Source organism: Mesocricetus auratus, unplaced genomic scaffold (assembly GCF_017639785.1).
Source record: "Mesocricetus auratus isolate SY011 unplaced genomic scaffold, BCM_Maur_2.0 Super-Scaffold_100003, whole genome shotgun sequence".
Taxonomy (NCBI): Eukaryota; Metazoa; Chordata; class Mammalia; order Rodentia; family Cricetidae; genus Mesocricetus; species Mesocricetus auratus.
The window spans coordinates 32,062,056-32,084,978 of NW_024429188.1; the positions used below are offsets into that span (position 1 = coordinate 32,062,056).

The window sequence follows — 22,923 nt, forward strand, 5'->3', positions numbered from 1 at the left end:
AAAAAGAAGAAAACTTTTATGATGCAGCAAGTGGTCGATATTTGTTAGTTGGTTTGCTTAAATATTACACATTAAAGAAAAAATTCAATGAACCAGATGTTAGCAAAATTTATAATTTTTGCTTAATTAATACCTTGATAAGACTAAGAAAATAGAAACTACAGAATATATTTTTCAATCATGTGTCTGACAAAGTGCTCACATCTAGAATATATGATGAGTTCTTGCATCTCAGCAGTAAAATAAACAAATGAAAACCCCCAGGTATTCAATTAAAGAATGGACAAAAGTTATATATAGACAATTCTTTGAAGTGTTTATTCAGGAGGACAGAAAAATGAACTGCTAATTAATGTGAAATTTCACTTAAGGATGTTGTATAAATTCTGGAGCTCTACCATGAGATACTACATCAAAAATACCAGAGTGTACACTTAAAAGTTTTAAGAGTTTTAATATTAAATCTAATATTAAATGATTTACCCCAATATAATAATTTTAATGGAATATATAGAAAGCTATTCAATTCCCTGATCCATTAGGAAACCTGAAATTAAAATTGTCATGATATTCTCCTACATCTTAGTAATAAAAAATCAGATTTTGGAAACACCAGATACTGGTGAGAATTTGAAGAAACTGCATCAAATCATTCACACATTACTGATAGATATAAAATACTCTATAACTTTGACACTCATTTGCTAAAAGGCTGTGAAATATGAGGTTTTTGTCCCACCTGGTCCTGCATCCCTTGAGACCCAAATAAACACATGAAGACTTATATTAATTATGAATCTGTTGACTGATGACTAGGACTTCTAATTGGCTAGCTCTGTCTTAATTATTAATGCATTTCTATGAATCTAAGTTTTTCCACGTGGTCTTATCTTACTGGAGGGTCTGATATGTCCTACCCTTCTGAGCTCCACATGATGACTGCTAAGCATCTCAGCAGAGAAGAGAGCAATTTCCTGTTTGTCCCTGATTATTGTGCCCAGCTATGCCACTTGCTGTCTGACCAATCAGCCAATCAATGTTTCATTCATTAACCAATAAGAGAAACTTATATAGAGAAAAGCTTCCCCTCGTCAATGCTCAGTGATTATACTCTTGAGTATTAATTCTTATCAAAAAATCACATGATTGTTTTTGCAGCTTTATTTATGCTTATCAAATCTTTGAACATCCTAAATATCCTACAGTAGGATATTTGTTTGTTCTGTGAATAAACATACCAAAGAACAGCCACAAATAGACACACTACTCAGATATAGTTATAAGAAGTTATTCATAATGGCAGCCTAGCGTTGGTGGTCCACCCCTTTAATCAGGAGGCAGAGGCAGGTGTATCTCTCTGAGTTTGAGGCTAGACTTGTCTATAGAAAGAGTTCAGGACAGCTTCCAAAACAATACAGAGAAACCCTGACTCGAAAAAAACAAACAAAAAAGAGTATGAATGTATGAATGGCAATTTATGATATAATTCTGAGTGAAAAGGGTAATATGGAAAGGTTACAAATTTAATGATTACATTTATACAATATTATTAAAATGGTAAAATTAGAAAGGTGGAGGACATATTAGTTGGTGACAGGTTTTAAGAGTGACTGAGAGGGCAATTGGTATGAATATAAAGAGGTAGTATGAGGAATGTCTTAGTAATAATGGAATAAAGTTGTATCATGATTGATCAAACAAATGCAGTACATGTATATAGTGAAATTTTAATGTATTATAAGGAAAAATGAAATCATGATATCTAGAGAAAATTGGGCAGAAATGGAAATTGCTGTTAAGCAAAATGAGCCAGACTGAAAAGGACAAATATGGCATATTTTCTTTCCTGTAAATCTAAATTTGTGTGTGTGCGTGCGTGTGTGTGTGTGTGTGTGTGTGTGTGTGTGTGTGTGTGTGTGTGTGTGTGTGTTGGGCTGGGGGTAGGGTCAGGAAGATATCTTATGGAAAGGAACACAGATGAAAACAGAAGAGATCATTTGGGGTGAAGAAAGAGATATCCCAATGCCCCCAATACACATACATACATTGTACATTTGCTCTATTTCTCTCTCTCTCTCTCTCTAATAATATTACTTAATTTGCAAAAGTTGTGCTTACCTTAAACAATGAAACAACTCAAGAAAGATTATTATATTTGTAAAACAAATATCATTCAAAGCCTTTTGAAAATACTGACCTCACTTAATGCATAAATAGTAAGGAAGAATATAAAAGCTTCTGTTGACAAAGAATGATTTACAAAAATGTTGAATGACATATTATAACAATATGTGTTTAACATTACAGTCTTTTGTGGAATAATTAAGTCATCATTAGCTCAGTATTTCATAGAATGAATTTAGTAATTATGTCAGCAGAATTGAATAAAGTAAATTTCTGATAAAGAAGTCTTATCATAGCTCACAATTGTAATTCAGCATTTTGGGATGAATTCTCCATTCCATTACAAAAGTGTTCTTCATTTTAGAAAAAAAACTTATCCTCTGAGACCTACTCACATTCTGCCTTCAGAACTCAGCTGCTCCATTCTGCTGCTACTTCTCTTATTCAGAGAGTTGGCATCGTCAATACATGATTTTGATTGTATCCCAAGGGTAAAAATTAATTTTGTAAACATCAAATAGTATACTGATGAATAAATTATTCTGGGCAGATTTTGTTGTCCAGAAGAGTGACATTTTGAGGGTGCTGAGAGAGGGGCAAAAAGAATGGTAGATAAAATTAATTTTAGATCACAATTTTCTGTTTAGGAAATTAACATAGAAGTTACAGAAAATATTGCAAAAGCTTTGTACTGATGAGTTTCTTATGTCTAGGGGACTTTGACAGCAAGACTGTGTCCCCTGTGTTGTTCTAGTTTGGACAGGAATCAGCACACAGTTGAACATTATTTGAATTCACAGAGCTTGCCATGCTGGAAGCACAACCTTATATGTAGTGTCCATGGGCAGTCCTATTATGGGAAAGCAACTTGAGAGAAAAGGCGGGTCACTTGCTTGTGCGCAGGTCCTGGAATTTGAAATATCCAGAGGCCTCTACAGAATCCTGGCATCAGTTACTATGTTGACTCACTCAGTGTTGGACTTACTCACTTACCCTCTACAGGACTCAGCTCTTGAAGGCCATAGCCTTTATAGCAAAAACGAATAGGAGAACTCGAAGTGCTCTTTTTGTCAAGGCTGCTGAAGTTTATTGGCTTCTCATCGTACCTAAGCCTGCTGGAGCAATAAAACTGAGAGAAACTTTTACCAAGAATTTTATCCCTGCCTTGATATATACTTTTTCTTCCAAATGCTTTGGTGGGAAGAAGTTGAAGACTGTTGTAAGTACAAAGTGACTAAAAATAACTTAACTGTGGCATGACTTTCAGCTTGTGACAAGCTCACTGAGTAGGCAGATTGATTTAAACTTATTACAGTAGCTTATGAAGAAGCATAAATCTTGGATTCTGTGTATTTTTCATCCATATTCACGCACATGTGTTTCACAGTGGGAAAACCTTTCAGTAGATATGAAGAAGCATTGTGGGGTTTTTGTTACTGTTGTTTGTTTGCCCTTTGCAATAGACTAAGCACACTGTTCTTGTTTAAGAATCCTCCAGTAATAACATATGCATAACTTGCTTTGAGTGTATGGAACAGGCTGTTTGGATTACTGTGAATTAGTTTATGTATCTATTTTTGTTTTGATTGATATTCTTCATAATGGTCTTGTAGAGAGTTGTGAACTGGCATGTATTCATGAACTAATTCTCTATGGGAAGAGCAGAGGCATAAAATTTGGAAAGGTATTATCTGGCATAACATACAGGAAAGTAAAGAAAATAAATTGTCTTTGGCAGTTGGCAAGTGTAAAGCTTTTGACAACTTCTCATTTCTAAGTTTTTTAAAATTATATTTCATATTTTAAATATTATATTTCCTGTCATATTGTGATTATTCTTCAAATAATGATACAATTTATTCTGGAAATTGGTCAAGGAGTCTCTTGAGCTGCAAGCAAAATAAAAACCTGGAAGACTTGTAATCCTATTTTATCGTAAGTCACTTGGTAATTCACATCTACTGTGACCTAGGACTTCAATAAAAGTTTTAGATCAGACCTTTATTTTAAAATGCCTCCATTTGTTTTAAAAATATCAGCTGTGACTAATGAATTTAAAAATTGACTCTAGCACAACAACAAAAATAACATACAAAAATAATCCATGAAGAGGCCAGTGTGTCCCAAGATATGGATGAAGGTTATCATTTTCTCCCTATTTTTGTCTTGTGGACACCAGTATTCTAAAATAGTTATGAGAACAATGCTTATAATTAAGTATGAAAATAGAAATCTTTATAGATAGATAATGATTTCATGAATTCTAGAAAAACAGTCAGTCACATATGCAAAAAATGGTAGAAATTGAGATTGTACATGTGTTGATTTACAATAGATGTGTCTACATTTCAGAGAAATACATCCTGTTTCCATTGTTGCCTTCAGATATTTATTTTGTATCACTGTTATATCCTAAAGGAAAAGACACTATGTTTTCTGTGAATGCAAAATGCATGTAGCACTTACATATGTTCTTTATAATACACACAGTAATGCACATTTTAATTTTCCATTTCTTTGTCTTTTATAGCAACTTATAAATTCCATTGAGATAATTCATTGATGACAATTAAGTATTCAAAACAAAAATCAGAATCCAGAGTCCAGAGAACTTTTGAAAGACTATCAGAAATGCAATTCTGAAATGAAGAAAGGAAAGTTTGTGCTTTGCTTTGGCATAGATATTCAACTGTGTTTTTAAACACTTAGGATTTGAAGAAAACTTTTGTCATAGAGAATTTCTTAACCAAGAAATAATGCTTGTGCAATACAGCAATAGGTTTAAGAAAAAAACACTCTAAGGCTATAGTACACAAAAACTTTTGCTATTTTAACAGTGTACTACTAGTTAGCTTTAGTGACATTTGAATTTTGTTTTTCACTTTTCCTTAGATGGAAAAACTTTGAAAACACATAAATTGGGCTTTTTAATTTTGAAATTCTACTGCTTAAAAGAAAAGATTGTGGTGTTAAAACAAGGATTTCCTTTTAAAATTATGTATATAATTTCATGTATTTATTCAAATGTTCCTTGCAAATAGACATTCAAATTTTTTAAGTAGTACAATTTGTCTGGAACTCTAACACAGTTATCTTTCAGAATTTCAATTACAGCATCTCTTAAGGGCATGTTAACTGAAAGGAGAGAATCTTTTTTAAATTGCTATAATTTCTAATTCAATAAGAGGCTTTTGCTGTCTCTTCTATATAATATCATTATGTAAAATACAATATATCATGTTATGCTTTTATTTTAAAATGTCTATGGAACATTATGTTCAAATTTAAGTTATTTAAGAAAAAAGATGTGGGTTGACCCTACTGAAGCTAGCCAGTATTTAAACAAAAATGCACAGAAGTATAGCTTTATCTATAGAAACTGAGATTTTGGATATGCAAAGTATCATTTATTTTTAAATGTATTATTTAATTGTATTTTACATTAGCATGAAAAGGCTTCCTTACAGTGTTTTTATGGTATTTAGTTTGGATACTATTTTCCCCACTGTTGCCTCTCCCCTATCTCCCTGCTTCCCTCCCTCCTTGCTCCCTTCTCCAATTTGAAATCCTTACTGCTTGTGAAATAGGCTGCCAAGTTCTTAGCTATTTGTGTAGATTAATACAAGTAATTTAAATCTTCATTCTCTTGGGAAACACAAGTTTTTCATTCATCTGGTTTTAATTCTGCCATACCTTTTATCATATAGCCTTAACTGAGAGCAGAAGGCAATGATTTAACAAACAACTCCCATTGCCCTTGCAACTTCTATTAGACTTTTAACTCATTAGGCATGACTTACCATAATTTCATCAATGATTCATTTGTTACAAATTCAAGAAAAATATTATTTGTTTATGAAAATGGATTTTCCCCTGTCTTACATAGTGTGTACTTAAATGACAGAATACAGTGAATAAGTAATTTTTAGAAAATTTAGGACATTGGTTGAAATTTAATTGTAATCTCATCTTTTCTCAAAATTAATTCTGTTTCATAATTTTATTTCTATTTTAATCACATATCTATTGTAAGAAATTTTAAAATGACTATTCTATATACTTGGCCAGAAGATAATGAAAGAACAAATTCAGGATTCATGTGGGATAAGATTACAAATGTGGGAGAGCTCTTTCAAAAATTTTCACATGAAGTGATTGACATAGAATTAGAATTTTGGTAGGAGTTCATATAAACGAAGCTTCAGTAATTTCATTGGTCATCACTTCTAGTTAGAGGGATTTTCTGGGATTGTATCCCTTCCTAGCTAAAATTTAAAGCAAACTGATATTAGTTGTATTTCTATAAATCAGTACTTATTCTAAAAGACTGCCTTTTACATAATTTATATTAGAGATCTAAAAGAATTTATAGGCTGGGTGTCAGAGGTGCATGCCTTTGATCCCAGCACTTAGTAGGAAGAGACAGGTGGATCTCGGTGAGTTTGAGACCACCCTGATCCACAGAGGGACTTTCAAGACAGTCTCCAAAGTGGATCTCTGTGAGGAAAAGGCCAGACTAATCTACAGAGTGAGTTCCAGGACAGGTTCTGAAGCTACACAGAGAAACTTTGTCTCAACAAAAACCAACAACAACAAAAAATAATGTATACAAGTAGGAATTTGACATTTCTCCCTTTTATTCTGAAAATATATATTGACTAAATGATGTCAAACTCAGTTAATGGAGAGGACGCAGTAATTTCATATATCATTATGTAAAATACAATATATCATGTTATGCTTTTATTTTAAAATGTCTATGGAACATTATGTTCAAATTTAAGTTATTTAAGAAAAAAGATGTAGGTTGACCCTACTGAAGCTAGCCAGTATTTAAACAAATATGCACAGAAGTATAGCTTTATCTATATAGGCTAAGATTTTGGATATGCAAAGTATCATTTATTTGGCTACCCTTCAAATGGCATATATATATATATTATATACATTATGCCATTTGAAGGGTAGCCAAATCAAAATGTGTAGGAAAAACGATGATCTTGGTTTGTTTTTATCCAGTACATATTTTGATTGGATACAGAGACTGGAAATAATTTTCTATCTCATGAAGACTTGCTTTAGTCCTTGGAGGTTTGTGTTCTGTTATCAAGGCAATCTCTCCATATTAGAAAGTTTCGTTGGAAAAGTCATAAGATTGAATATGGGAAATAACTTCTTTTTTTCTATTCAATGCAATCACATTTGTTAGCAGGTTGTCATTAAATATATCCCTTTGTGGATCATGCCCCAAGCGGTATAGTACTTTTCAAAAACAAGCAAACAAGGAAATAAACACAATGTGGTCATTACAATTTCCCTGCTTAAAACATGCATTACAACCTGGTATCTGACCAGTGATCTAGTGCTTGCCTAGTACACACAAGACCTTGAGTTATATCTCAGGTACTTCCTCCAGCTCAAAACTTCTATTTAACTTTCCTAAGGTTTTATCCTATACAGTACTGAAACACATTTGGCTTTCAAAAGCTTCATTTTATTACAAATGTGAAAGTTAAAATGACAATGTTATAGTGTAGTTTATTTTGTCAAATACGATGGGCTTTGACTACTGTGTCAAACATCGAATGATTTCTAAAGTCTATATAAAAATTCAAACTTCCACTTACTGGATATTAGAAGAGGGTTCCTAGGGGAAAAAAAACCTACCATTTATGAACATTCATGCGGACTTACAGTTTCAAATTTAAGAGAAGAAATCATTAAGTTCTCTTTTTCTGAAGTAATTACAATAAAACTTTGGTTCTTCCTGTATTATAATAATAAATTTGCCTTCATAAATCAGATGGCTTCTCCAGAGATTCTAAATTCCTTTTCAATATCCAGGACACATAGTCTTTATCCTTCCTTATTAATGATTACTGCCCTGAATATTTCAAAAGAAACAAACAAAAATGACAAAATAGCTTTGGCCCCAGTGTTTAAGAGAATATGAATCTATGAAAACACAATTACTGATGTGCAAATGAAAGTGAGAAAATAGAATTGCTTGGTGACTTATTTGTAAAAAATTCCTTATCACCCTCTTGCACCTCAGGACCATTGAGAAACCAAATGGCAGTATTGTGTCTTTGTAGTTCATGTCTTTCATGTACTCTTCAGTTTTTTAAGATACTTTATACTCAAAATTCTTTTAGTTTTATTGTGTTCATTCAAAATGTTTTGGGATTTCAATAGATAAACAATGAGTCTGAATTGATAGAGTACTTGACCAGTAGTCACAAAACCCTTGATGGATCTCTAGCCCTGCCTGTACTGGGAATGATGGTGAATGCCTGTAATGACAGCATTTGGGAAGTGGTAGTAAAAGGATCAGAAATTCACAGTCATCCTTAATTCAAGATCAAGGCCAGTCTGTGCTCTATAAGACCTTGTCTATTTAAAAGATAACTGTTTTGTTCTTTTTTTGTGGTATCGTATCATCCTTATACTTGACTTTACAAAGTACATATATTATTAAGCCCCGAGACAACATGCATTCCTACTACTTAAGATGCAATTTAGCAATGTGTCTGTCTGATCTCATTACCGTCTTTTGCCTTCTGTGTCAATGCCTCGTTTTCATTCTCTTTGTTCATAAATGAAACTTCCAGAATGGCTAATGAAATATTTTCATTCCATAAAATTTTAAGGGATCAATTTTCGATAAATTTAAGATGTAATAAAAGTGATTTTGTTGTAAGTTTTGAAACTTCTGATTTATCAGAGACTAGTTTACATATGCAGTCTCATGTTCATATAAGTAACAACTGGAGAACTTTGTCTCTGTTTTAACTAGTCACTTAATTTTAGTTCATGTATTTTGTCTGTGAAAGTAGAAAATATGGTTGTTCTGATTAATAGGAAAAACATTAAAAATCATCATGAAAGACAATGTTTATCCATGTGATAACAAGAGAAGGTAGATAGTTGAATGGGTTTTGAAGAGAGATAACACATTACATTTTTTCAGAAAAATAGTTAATGGAATGATCATGCTTTTAGCTTCCATTTACTAAATGCTAAAACTATACATGTGTAAAACAATAATAAGCAATGCATATGCAATTATGTAATGATATATACACTCTAATATTTGTTTTATTTACTTTTAATCATTACAAAATTTTGACTTTTAAAAGTGCTTCTATTTATTAAGGATACTTAACATGACAGTGTTTTATGTTCTTCCTGGTTACTGCAAAGAAAAAAAAGCCTTACTCTAAATAATCCTGTTGTATCCTTGACTTTTGTTTTTTGTTTGGTTGGATTTTTTCTTTTGTGTTTTAAATTTCTTTTCATTCACTTACTCCTTTTTTGGCTAACACTGGTACAGAAACAGGGCTATAAAAGGATATGAACATCAGTCACTTTTTGCTCATTCCTGGCACTCATCTTTATTTGCACACAACTTGTCTCCTCCTTTATCAGATTGCAGTAGGAGTAATCCTTTATCCCAAGTACTGACTTAAAGGGCAAGGCAACCAACCCACTTTCTCTTTTAAGAGTTTCACCTTGGAAAGTGTGTAAAGACGAATTTTCAAACACATAAGAACAAGCACAGATTCAGAGCTGTCCAAGTATTTTCATCAAAAGAAATTGGAATAATTCCTTTTTTGTTGTTTTGACAAGTCAGATAGCAGTATTATAAATTAATAAGTGAATAAATGGACTAAGGTAGGTGTATCATAACAATTGGTAAAGTGAAAAGGACTTGGAATGTGACCCATCCATATCCTGAAACATAGAAGAAATAAATAGAGAAATAAACTTTCAATGAGTGTGACTAGGTGCAAGACCTGTTGGCATGGAGGAGGTTAAGTGAGAGAGTTTACGGGAAGCTCAGACAGCTGGGGAATCCTGATTTAGGAGAGGCTGAAGGGCAGAGCAGGAGCCATGTGAACAGCTGCTAAAGGGCTAGAAGATTCCATTGGATTAAGTGTACACAACCCATCTCTAATGGGCTGTTTCAGCAGTCATCACGTGTTATCAAAGGGGCTCATTGTACTCATGCCTAAAGCCTTGGAAGTGTTTTACTTTAAATAGATTTCCTCTCAAAATCAATCCAGAGATGAAAATCTTAAAACATGTGGCTTTATAAAGACTGCGTGTGTGGTTTTGGATAGCCATCATCTAAAGAACTTATAACTATACTTTAGTATCTGTTCCTTCATTTGGGCATCACACATTATTGAGTGTCATTACTTTTGCCAGATGTAATCATGTAACCCGAGTGCTGTGTTCTGCATGCAATATTCTAAATAATCAAACCCGTAGATAAAAGAATTTAAGGAAAGATGTGCATAGAAATTTCTTCCCACTATTTTATTTGCATTTTAGATAAGAGCTGTAGATTACAACATTGCTTGTCTTAGATATTTGGAAGGTATTCCTAAGAAAAATAATAGTCTGTGTGAGAAATAGAAGAATAGGGTTATGGAGTACTTGCCTAAGGGAAAGAGAGAGCAAAACTATTCCTGTCAGAGTAGAACATTTGTGGTAGTGAATCTTGGTATGAAGAACTGTAGCAAGGTCAGCTTTCTTAGAGTAAGAATAGTGAGGAAATATGTGGAAACAACCCTCAAGCCACAAAAGTGGGCTATGGCTCGAACATTTAGAGCCGTGAAGGTCATTGATGTATTCTTTCTGTTCGTATGCACACTGACAATTCTTTTTGTGGGTTTCAGACGGATCATTGATATAAATGTATTTCTGTTTTATGAAGGAAATCACTGTTATTAAAGAGAGATTCATAAACAATAAGGATAGACGGTCAATAATCTGAAGTGATTTTAAGGTGCAAAAGAAGGTATTTCCTTTTTTTACTACAGTGTTGGCTCTGCCAATAGAAGATTTTAGGATTTCTTTGTAAGACTGAATCAGTAGCAATTGGGACTGAATTGTATACAGTTTTGTTCAGGATTTACACAATTGGGAACACAGCAAAATTCTGGAATGGAAGCTTAGATTGAGGAGAAAGATGATGGATATATACGTTTTTTCTGTTTATGAGTAGTTTTGAAACAGTAGAGACAGGGATCAGAAGTCTAGACATAAAATCATTTGTGTGGATTTAAATGTAAAAGTCATGAAATGGATTAGACCAACTAGAAAGACCATAAAGTTTTAAGAGAAGGAGATCAGAAATTCAATATGAGAAACACACACAAAGAGAGAGACAGACAGAGAGAGAGAGAGAGAGAGAGAGAGAGAGAGAGAGAGAGAGAGAGAGAGAGAGAGAGAGAGAGAGAGAGAGAGAGAGAGAGAGAGAGCAAGAGAGAGCAACCTGACACAGTGGTACAAGCAGAAGCAAGGTGATACTCCGATACTCCTCTCAATGTGGCTGTTCCTTTCAATCTCCAATGTAAGGACTTTGTGAATGAGTTCCTCACTTGCACAGCAGGTACTCTGCTTTCCACAGGCTCTGCCATCTATTTGCCCCTAATTTCCTCTTTCATGTTGCTATTTCAATGAGATATCGCCCAAATGTTGTCTTGGTAGAAAAGCTTCAATAAATATTTAAATTGTGTAATGTATTCAGCTTTTTCCTGTACTCTGCATTTCCTAAAAATACCTTCTTCGGAAACCCCATTTAAACCAACTACTGTATAATGAAATGAGCCTTGAGTGTAAAACATTTATCATATTCTGAATTTCAATTGCACCGTCAGAGTTGTTAAGTAATATGAAAAATCATCCTTTAGAGAATGCAAAATTGCATAGACATGACAAGGTAACTCTGTACTTTATTTGATGTTCTTTTAGTTAATACAGATGCTTATTGGGGAAATGTCTAAAATTCTACGTGAGTACCATTAGCTGAATTGATTATTCTTATGTCTTCAGAAATGGTGAAAATACTTAGAAAACATTGACAATTCAGTCTAAATAAAATGAGAATCATAACAAAGACATTGAAGGCATTTGAGTAATTGAAATTTAGTCATGGATAAGTATAATGCCTTTATCAGTTACCTTTTGGGGAAATAGGACTAGATAAAATAGGAATGAGATATTGGGCAGCCTTTTATCATTAGGTTTTTATTTGCTTATAAGTAAATATTGTTAGACACCTGCTGTACTCTCTTTGCCTTTTAGGAAATTACAGCTGCACATCAGAAAAGATACACATAAAAATATCTGTAAATGCATACAACTCATATACAATAGCAGGAGAATTATATAAACTGGTAGAATTCAGTCTTGGATGATGATGTAGGAAAACTGTGATTCAAGAAGTGATTATTGAATTATCAATCAATGCAAGTCCTCTTTAAAGAATGAGCATATGTAGATGAGGTTCAGAGAACATCCATTCTCTAAACCTATAGAAGCAGCCACCTATGATAATACCTATGATAAGTAACATCATTCATTATTTTCTTTCTGTCTCATTTTTTCCGGTGTGAACATGAAAAAGATAAAAGAAATGCCATCCAGATATGTTGCACTTGTCTCCAGCTAGCTTCCTCAGGGTAATCTTACTGGTTGCTCTTTGTGACTATTTTTATAATACACACGGTATTGTGCTACTTACACAGAAAAATGAGAACTGGGCCCATGTATATCCATTTCAGTAATATCAGCAGAAATCAATAGCATGTATTAATGTTGCCCTTAATGAAAATAAGTACTGTTAGTAGTGCTTGTGTAGTTAGTAGTTTATTTAAATTACCAGAACTAGTTTATTACTTTTAACCTTTTATCAAAGCAAACTACATTTTGCTTTTTTCCTTTGCCTCATGTTATATTAGTTATATGCAGCATGGTTGTACATATGTGTGTGTATGTGTAATGTATATTATACAACACTAGAGTATATAAGTAGCGCAGACTATAAACATTAAGCTACTTAAAGCATCCTATAAAGATAATTGGCTTTCTAGTTTTGACTCTGTCATTATTTTTTTGCCTTTTATATGATGGAGAAGTGCATAAAATCATAATTGAGAGAGAAAGTGTAAAAACCTAACTTGTGCTCTAGCATAGCTTCAAAAGAACCATTATGACTGTATAGAAGTTCACTGAAATACAATTCTAATAAAATTGATACCTCCTGCACAGCAAAATTCTTGTCAATCTTCCCATTAGTAGGATCAAAAGTGATATCGAGACTTTCGTAAGCAATTTTCTTCCCACGATGTCAAAAGATATGTTTTTTCACAAATCTGTACACTAAAAGATAACTATAAAAATTTTTAAAAGGTAACTATAGCTGGACATTCGTGGAACAAGTCCCAGTACTTAATCCCAGTACTCCTGAGGCAGAGACAGGCAGATCTCTGTGATTTTGAAGCTAGCCTATTCTACAGAGTGAGTTCCAGGACAGGCTCCAAAGCAATACAGAGAAACTCTGTCTCAGCAAATGAAAACAAAAACAAACAAACAAAATAGCCATAACCATTCAGTATAATATCCCAAGATGTATGGAAAAAAGTGGTAATCAGGGAGAAGTCATAAATAAAGCCTAATAACTGATTATCTAATAATGATACTACTGACTATAGTTTCTTTCTTTCACAGTAAAAACAGTTTACTATTATTGAATATCTGCCCAGAAAATGACCACATCAAGATCATATAAGTTATTTTTCCTTTCATGCTTAGCTGTGGGCAGGATAGAATGCAAAACTTTGTGCATTCTACTCAAGTGCTTTGCTTTTGAGGTTCATTCTCATTTTTGCCTCTTTTCTTCTTTAATTCTGAGGCCATTGCTTCTTGGATAAACTATAAAATAGTTCTTACACCAAAGATACATTTTGAGAAATTCAGTATGTTGATTCTAAATCAAATAATGAAATGATGATTCAACTAATGTAAAACATCCCCAATAACTTGCCATTATAAATGGTGCTAGTATATGAAGATATGAAAAGAAAAATTGTTATGTTATGTATGTTTTCACTTTAATCAATTCTATGCTTTCTCTGTTCCTTTTTTCTATTGTATGATATTAGGTGACAATTTTCTGGGTATAAAAAGTGTTCTTGACAATGTAGTGAGTGAAATAATTGACATCATTCCTCCCTGGTGTTGCCAGATTGTGCTGTACACTGTTGAATGTATTCTTTTTTCTTTTCTTTTTTATTTAAATTAGAAACAAGTTTGCTTCACATGCCAATCCTAGCCTCTCTCTCCCTTCCTCCCTCTCCCAAATATATTCTTGCATTGACGTTTACCCATCTATTCTTCTCGTTGGTGCAGGCAGTGTCTTTGCCTCTTGATCCAATTCTCTAAGTTCTCTCTGTGCAGTAGATATCTGTGTCCCAGTGGGTTGTTGAGGTCAAGAGGGATGCATGGGTTTGGTGACACAGTTGGATTTGTAGCTTACAGTGTCATGTAGGGGAGTTTTGGTCTGGCCTGCCTGCAGAAGTCTTTCCTGCTGACCTGCTTGTATGGCTGTGATGGGTGTGGGAAGGGACAGGGGTTTTGCACCAGGGCCTAGACACTGTGTGGACCAGATGGAAAGCTGGCCACTCTGAGATTATTCCTTTCAATACTATTAATGTTTTAGATCTCTGTCTCTCTCACAGGCCCACATTCACACATCAGAAGCATACACAGAAATTGCCTAGAAATTAAGTGATTTACATAGAATTTGGCATCACTAATACTTACAAAATAAGTAAAAACAGGCAGAAGAATAAGGAAATCAATCACGTCATTTGAAAAATTTATGGAACACTTGAGAAATGGGAAAAACAAGGAAAGATGACATATTATAACCAAATATAACTGGCGATTTAGAACGGAAATATGTAGGTTGATATGTTATTTTGCTTATTAGGAACAATTATATCATTTTCATGTTTAACATTTGAAGCAGCTATGCTAGTAGTTTATTGTGATAATTAAAAATAATGGAATAAGGCATTCTACTAAAAATAAATATAAAAAAGATATCTTTTTTCCAGGCTTTTGGGTCAAGATTTCCTCTTTTCCTTAACATTCTATGTTTTGTGTTCAAACTTCTCCCTGCTGAGTTCAAGTGGAGTAAAGAACTACAAGTCACAAAATCCAATTGACCGAATTTCTCCATCTTTCTTGACCTTACAGCTGTGGTCAATGTTTACAATTGTCTAAAGAACACTGTCTTCCTTGGGGACTCTGTGTACTGTACTTTGCAGCTTTGTTCACATCTTGGGAGGTATTTCTTTTCACATTACAGAAGCTGGTCTTCTCTCCTTGTCTTTAAAGATGAGAATGCTTCAGATCTCAGTCCTATCCGGATTCTTTCATTTCTTCCTTGGTAATTGTTTGCCTGACTCATTTTACCACCTTCACCTTATTAACAGCTGTCTTCAGTCAGCTAGCCTTGTTTTACCTCTAGAATTCTGAAACAGTAATTTCATCTGCCTGGTGGGTGTTCCCATTCCTATATGACAAAGGTATTTCCACTCTGAAGGCTCAAAATACAATGCGACCCCATGAATCCTGATCAGTTTTCGAGTCCTTTTGTTGTTTTCTGCTGCTTTTTGAGAGATTTCCTGCTGAATATCCCAGGTTGGCTTGAAGTTAATGATTGTTTTGCCTCAACCTCCTTAGTGCTGACATTATAGGTATGTGCAGCTTCACCTGGTCTATCATGCTCTTGATCATTGAATAGTATTACCATCCATTACTTTGCAAAGCTCCAAATTTATTTCATCCTTGAATCCCTTATCTCGCTTGCAAGCTTGTTTGTAAGCCCTTGTCTGTCACTGTCAGTGTTATCTCCCAATATCTTTTCACTCACACTTCTTTTCATCTCTTCTGCTTTTGCCATAGACCAATACAGTTTCTTTCACAAGGAATGCAGTTTTGTTTTCTTCTCAGATGTCTCTGTGTCTGCTGTAACCCTCCCTCCACATTCCCCATTTTCCCTAACCGATTATCTTAAATTTATTCAATTATAAACTTGAGTATATCACCATACGCTTAATTACATACATAGATTTTATTGGATGCTAGTAAAGCGAAAGATCAAATGCATAAATAAACACACATACATGTGTGCATACATACCAAATAAGCATGGTATAGATAGTGTCTCCCTTTCCTATCTCACTTCTGCTCAGTCTCCACTTGCTTTGCCACCTTCCTGGCTTCCATACTAACACTTGAATACGCCTTGTTTCTTTCAGCCCCAGGCTTTTTAGGCCATTTTCTACTCATCTGGAAACTCTTCCTCCCCTTCTCCTTTATAGCTGGATAATGGCATTTTCCACTCACAGAGTGAATATCAGAATTTGCAAATAAGAAAATATTGATCTACCGTATAGCATCTACAATAACAAATAGCACTCTTTGCTAGAGTTTTATATGTAGAAGTGTCAATGATATCCGGTATTTTTCAGTATATAGTATGCTCCATAAACTCAGACACCTCAATGGTTCTTACCATTGTTTTCTCCCAAAACCAATATATATGAGATTTCTCAGTAAATATTTTGAGGAAGTTAATTAAAGCTTAACACTTTCATGAAGGGCATAATTGTATCAATTTGTGTATACTAAGATTTTATAATAACATTTAGACTGCTTTGTGGAGATTTTAACAAATTGATTATTTTTTGAGACAGAATGTCACTATGCATTCCTGGCTGGCCTGGAACTGCCTGTGAAGATCACCTGCCTCTGGCTCATCGGTGTTGGGATTAAAAGCGTACCTGACCATTCATGAATATTGTGTGTGACAAAAATGTGCTTTAATTAGGTCTGAAGCTTGACATATGTAAATAAGCAATAAAATTTTGTTTTCCATTCACTGTTTTTGGTGGAATTTTCCTCATTTCTTTGATTCCTAATCTTTCTTTTCACTCTAGAAATTGAAGTTTTTTTTCTTGATTTTATTTCTTGTTATTTTTAACACCATATCTTGTGTTCCCTTTCTTCTTTCTCTTTCTCTCTCTTTCTCTTTCTCTCCCCCTCCTCTCTCTCTTTCTTTGCAAACTATCAAGGGAACTAATATCTAGACTATAGGAAGATTACTCAAAATCAAACTCTAAGTGTGGCAGTGGTGGTGCACACCTTTAATTACACAACACGTGTGAGACAAAAGCATGTGGATCTCTGAGTTCAAAGCCAGACTGGTCTGTAGAGTGAGTTTCAGTACAACAGGGACTGCACAGAGGAATCCTGTATTGAAAATTAAAAAAAATCAAACAAACAAAAACCAAATGAACAAAAAACCCAACAACAACAAATTCTGAAACCATAAATAATGTAAATTAAAATGAAGAAATTACTTGAATGTGCATATCAAAGAAGACGGTATGTGCTATAAAGGTGAAAAATGAGTACATGAAAAGATATTCAATATTCCTAGCCATAAGAAAAACACAAAAAAAATTATGAATTTTCACTACCAGATGCAATGGTTAACTAATAAAAAAAAACAATGGTGATGCTAAAAGCTAAGGAGACTCCTGTGAATCTGAATTGCTAATATATTGCTGGGGAGAAGGTATGGCTACCCAACCATTCTCAAAAACAACATGGAAACATGATATAATCTAGCTCCACTAATCTTAGGTATTTATCTGAGTAAATGCAAATTATTGTGAATTGAAAATTACAAGGGTATAATAATAAAAACTTGTAATCAAGTTCAAATAAAATCAAGGGGCCAGTTTAAAAGAAACATTCATGTATCCATGTCATGAAATAAGTATTAGTCTTCAAACAAAAGTTCTAAATGCTAATACTCACTATTAACAATTCTAGTTAATCTAAAAGGCACCATTCAGAGTTTTAAAACAAAACTCAAAATATACCCATTTATTTTGCAGAGTTTACCATCATGCAGTTACAGGTATTAGATTAGAATTACTTTTTCACATAGGATAGAACTAGGAAAGGAGATATCCTGTGTAGTTATCACACCAATAGACATTGTATATTGACTTTGTATCAACAGTAGATATAGTTGCATAGAACTCCTCAGCCATAGAAGTATTCAATTTCATGCATGTGCATATAGTAAAAGTTGGATAAACTCTGAATTGTGCTACTGATTTCAAGATTTAATATTCAACACTGAGAGGCGAGATGAGGTTTGCACATGCCATCTCAGAGTATTTGTTTATGCCTTACTGTGATTATATAATTAATCTAAACTTTTTAAAAAGATAAACACCAACACTAAACATTTAACAAGCCCTCTGTGGCCTGAGGCTTATTGTATCATTACCAGATCTATTCAAGGAAAGGCTTGTAAATTACAAAGGATGGTTTAATGATAGCCTACTAGAATGCAATTCATTTCTGTTATATGGGAACATGAATCAGCTGTTGAACAAAATGTCATGATGATTTAATCCCTATTCTATATCTCCTACTTTATATAGAATGGAGATTCAGGTTGTTTATGACCCAAAAACCCCTATTGAGAAAATGGCATTTTAAAAGTTAGAATTTTAAAAAAAGAATGATGCTGTAGTCCTTGGGTATGTTAGCAGGATAAACTTGAGTTTTAAGCCTGACACTATTTGCTAAGTCAAGTAATTCAGAAGAAGCTGATATTAATTTAACTAATATTTATTGAGTAGCTACAATATGTCTGGAAATAAACTGCCTCTTATCTCCTGCTGTCTTCCAAAAGTAATAGTGAAAAATATTGATACTTTTCATGGTAACTTATTGTTGGCATCAAAAGTAGACATATGAAGTTACTTGAAAATTTCAGGGAATTTGGGATCATTTTCACAACTTTCAAATCTATATAGCTGCAAGAATAAATGTACTTTTAGATACCATGTTTTATTATCACATATAGACAATGAGATAATTCTGATTGTATGCTTGTGAATAATTATGAATTGCCTTTGAAAGGCCAAACCAGAGCCATCCTAGAGAAAAAGGGCCAAAAAACAGTTCTATGTGAGAACCTGACACCATGACCTGGGCAGATGACTTACACCCCCACCCCAAAAACCTGATAGACAAGAAGAAGATATAATTACAAATGGCCCTAATAAATTGGAAGAAGAGATAACTTCAAACGCCCTAACAGGTGGGAAGGGGTGACAATTGACCCTGACTCCAGGAGGGCAAACAAGCTGAATAGTTGAAACAACTTTTATGGGCACAAATGGTACAAGAGATAAACTCCTGGGAAGTCCCCAGTCCCCCTGGACCCTGCAGCCAATCAGCTTTGTACTCGTACCCCTAACTCTATTCTATGATCTTTGCCTTTATAAACTACTCACTATGAACCTCAGAGTCTCCTCCTGAAGGCCCTGCCTAAGCTTGAATTTCAATAAAGAAACCTTGTACACTTGCATTCGGGGAGTCAGCTCCTTGGTGGTCTCTCTGGAGGTCTTCTGCATTGGGCATAACACCCTATTTATTTCTCTGTAAAAAAACACTTTATTTTCTTTTTAAACCATTTGTTCACAGAACATTATTTTGCATAAATGACAGTATTTTATTTAAAAAATTTCCACTTAAGTTCTTGCATCTGAATGACCTTAATTTTAACATGAGAATAAATAAACCCAGCCTCATAGTTAATGTAGCAGCCATATATCTAAAACAAGAGTTGGATTGTATATCTCTTGATATATGCTTGAGTAGATTGTCTAACTGTGAGGTAAAATCCAGGCCTTAATATACAATGTCCTCTACAAAATGCCATGTACTTTTGTGTTTCAGTCTTCATTTGCTTGCTGTTCTGTACCATGAACCCCACTTCTTGACATAAAATTACTTGCAATGCTACAATTAAGTCATGTAATTTTATATTTGTGTCTTATTTCTACTTCTTACATTGCTTTATAAGACCATCCTCACCAATTTTCTTCAACCAAAAATTTCTCTTCATTATTTTAATGTTAGCCTAAAGATTTTTAAATGGCATTCCTGGTTATCCAAGGTCAGGATGTGGTGTTTCTGATGTTTGTTTTTATTATAAACTTATGATAGATATATTCCAGTGCAAGCAATTATTCCCTGTGTTTTCACTTTCTGATTGATTCTATGAGTCTGACTCACACACTTGCTCCTTCACGGGAGGGCATGTGTTTGCTCACCATTCATCACTAGGGTCTAACAGCTTGGTAGGCAAACAAATTAATGACTAAAATCTGTAACATTTATCTCACTGTTTGTTAGTCATCAAATCACAATGTATCATCCAGAGAAAAAGAAGATTTATGTCTAACAGTGAATACTGGCAAGTGGTTTATTTCAGTCACACATATGTATATAACAGAACAGATTGGAATAACCCCTAGTGTGTATTTTGGTCATGAGTATTTACTGTATTGTAAAAATGATAAATAATAGGCTGCTTAACCTTGATTTCTTAAGCAAATAGGCAGTGGTCTGTTCAGTATATCTGCATAATTTGTCTTTTGTGTTTTCTCATTGTAAATGTGGAAATGTCAAAATTACAAAAGGAAATTCTTTGGGGGCCTACAAAACTGATTTTTTTGAGTTTATCAAATTTGTACAATGTAACAGTTAGAAAAGAAAGATAGAAATTGTGAGAAACACTTATTTTTATACATTGCTATCTTTGTTTGATATGAAGTCAGGCTACTCTGCTGGGAGCCTGAGGCACAAATTCCTAAGAAGTTAAATGGTTAGCTTGGACTAAGCAGACAAGTGTCTGCTTGTGCTCGAGCTATTGTTGGAAGTTTCTTGACGGGGACTTAGAACGGAATGTCCATTGCACTGGTATTCAGTTGCAGATTGCTGCTTTCCTGAGCTCACTCTCCACCCTGAGGCCTGGCTGCAATGTTTGGAAAGTTTTCACAAGTGTTAATCTGGGAGAGAGCTCATTTATAGCAAGTTAGTCACTGGGCAAATATGTGTGCACCAACATGAAGCCTGATCCATATATGCCCAAACCCAAGGTAAGAAATACCTACTAAATGACTCAGAAATATAGAATTGAAAGGTCTTTTAAAAAGAACTACTGTGTCAATCTAATAGCCTCCAAATATTCATGCATATATTTTTATAATCTCTGAGCTGTTCATACATTGTGCTGACATATATAGAATGATATGTCTTCAGATGCTCATCAAAATCTCAAATTTTTAGAGCATAACAGTTTTAGTGATAATAGTGATTTGCTGGAATTCATGACCTATTTTAACAGAAAACTGAGTTTTTATGAAGTAATATAAAACTTTTATACATTTTTAACCTGTTTATATTTAAATTAGAAACAAACTTGCTTAGTATGTCAATCCCAGCTCCCTCTCACTCTCCTCCTTCCTTGTCCCCTAAACCATTCAACCCCCCCACCCAATCCCAACTCCACTCTCCATGGAAGGTGAGGCCCTTCATGGGGGATCTCCGAAGTCTGTCATATTGTCCCGGAGCAGGGACTAGGCCCCCCCATGTGTTCAGGCTGAGAGAGCATCCCTCCATGTGGTATGGGCTCACAAATTCCTTTTGGATGCCAGGGATGAATACTGATCTATTGACCGAGGCCCCAAAGAATTCCAAGACCTCCTCACTGATACCTACATTCAGAGAGTCTGGGTCAGTCCCATGCTGGCCTCTTAGCTATCAATCTGGGGTCCATGAGCTTCCCCTTGTTCAAGTCAGCTGGCTCTGTGGGTTTCACCAGGCCAGTCTTGACCCCTATGCTCATCGCTCCTCCCTCTCTGCAATTGGTTTCCAGGAGATCAGTTCAGTATTTAGCTGTGGGTATCTGCCTCTCCTTCCATCAGCGACTGAATGGAGGCTCTAGGATGGCATACAAGGTAGTCATCAGTCACATTATTGGGGAAAAACATTCATAGTAGCCTCTCCACTATTAGTTAGATTGCTAGCTGATGTCATCCTTTTAGATCTCTAGGAATCTCACTAGTTCCAGATCTCTCCTCAAACCTATAGTGGTTCCTTGTATTATGGTATCTCTCATCCTGCTCTCATCTGTTCTTCCCCTGACTCAACCTTCTTGCTCCCCCTCTATTTGTTAAAAGTTTTTTTGCCTTCATAAACTTGTTTCTTTTTATTTGTTTTCTTTTATACAATGTAAATCTGAACTACAGCCTTCCCTCCCTCCACTCCCTGAAGTATAAGGATTCCCTCTCCCCCAGATCTATTGCTCCTCCCTTCAGAAAAGAATAGGGCTTCCCCCTTAACCCCTCTGAGGAATGGATGGGGTGAGGACAGGAGCAGGGAAGGGAGGAGGAACTCGGGCTGGTATGTAAAATGAAAGAAAATTAAAAAAAATAAAGCAGGCCGAGCAAGTCATGATGAGCACTGCTCCTGCCTCCAGGTTCCCTCCCTGCTTGAATTCCTACCCTTGCTGTTTTTTTATAATGTATTGTTATATTGAAAGATTAAGTAAAATAAACACTTTCTCCCCTGATGGAATAAAAAGAAAATAAAAGAAACAGAAAGAAAGAACAGGCCTCCCAGTGATGTCAACCAAACACAACATAATGAGATGCATTAAGATATCAACAAACCAAATAATCCAATTTAAAAAGGGGATCCAGATCTAAACTTAGGATTCTCATTAGAGAACTCTCAAATGACTGAGAAACACTTAAAGAAATGTGCAGCATCCTTAGGTATCGGGTAAATGCAAAACAAAGCTACTTTGAGATTCCATTACATCTGTCAGAATAGATAAGATCAAAAACACAAGTGACAGCTAATGCTGGTGAGGATGTAAAGAAAGGGAGACACTCCTTTGTTGTTTCTGGGAGTGCAAACTTCTATAGCCACTTTGCAAATCAGTTGGCAGTTTTTCAGAAAATTGGGGATCAATCTACCTCAAGACTGAGCTATATCACTTTTGGACACATACCCTAAAGTTGTTCCATCCTACCACAAGGACACTTGATCAACTAT

The 22,923-nt window shown here is 34.5% G+C and overlaps 1 protein-coding gene across 8 annotated transcripts in view; it reads left to right on the forward strand.

The window, feature by feature from the left end:
• The window catches only part of Dmd (dystrophin), a 2,157,616-nt gene that overhangs the window by 130,392 nt on the left and 2,004,301 nt on the right, over positions 1–22,923 (forward strand). For 6 of the 8 annotated variants that reach the window (XM_040744181.1, XM_021232985.2, XM_021232986.2 and 3 more), the window contains exon 1: positions 3,066–3,343. The exons of 1 other annotated variant lie outside the window; for it this stretch is intronic. In XM_040744181.1, the coding sequence (XP_040600115.1) occupies positions 3,313–3,343 (31 nt within the window). In that variant the 5' untranslated portion in view covers positions 3,066–3,312. Of the gene's footprint in view, positions 1–3,064; positions 3,344–22,923 lie in introns of those variants that run through there. One more of the 8 variants, XM_021232987.2, reaches the window with a different exon arrangement.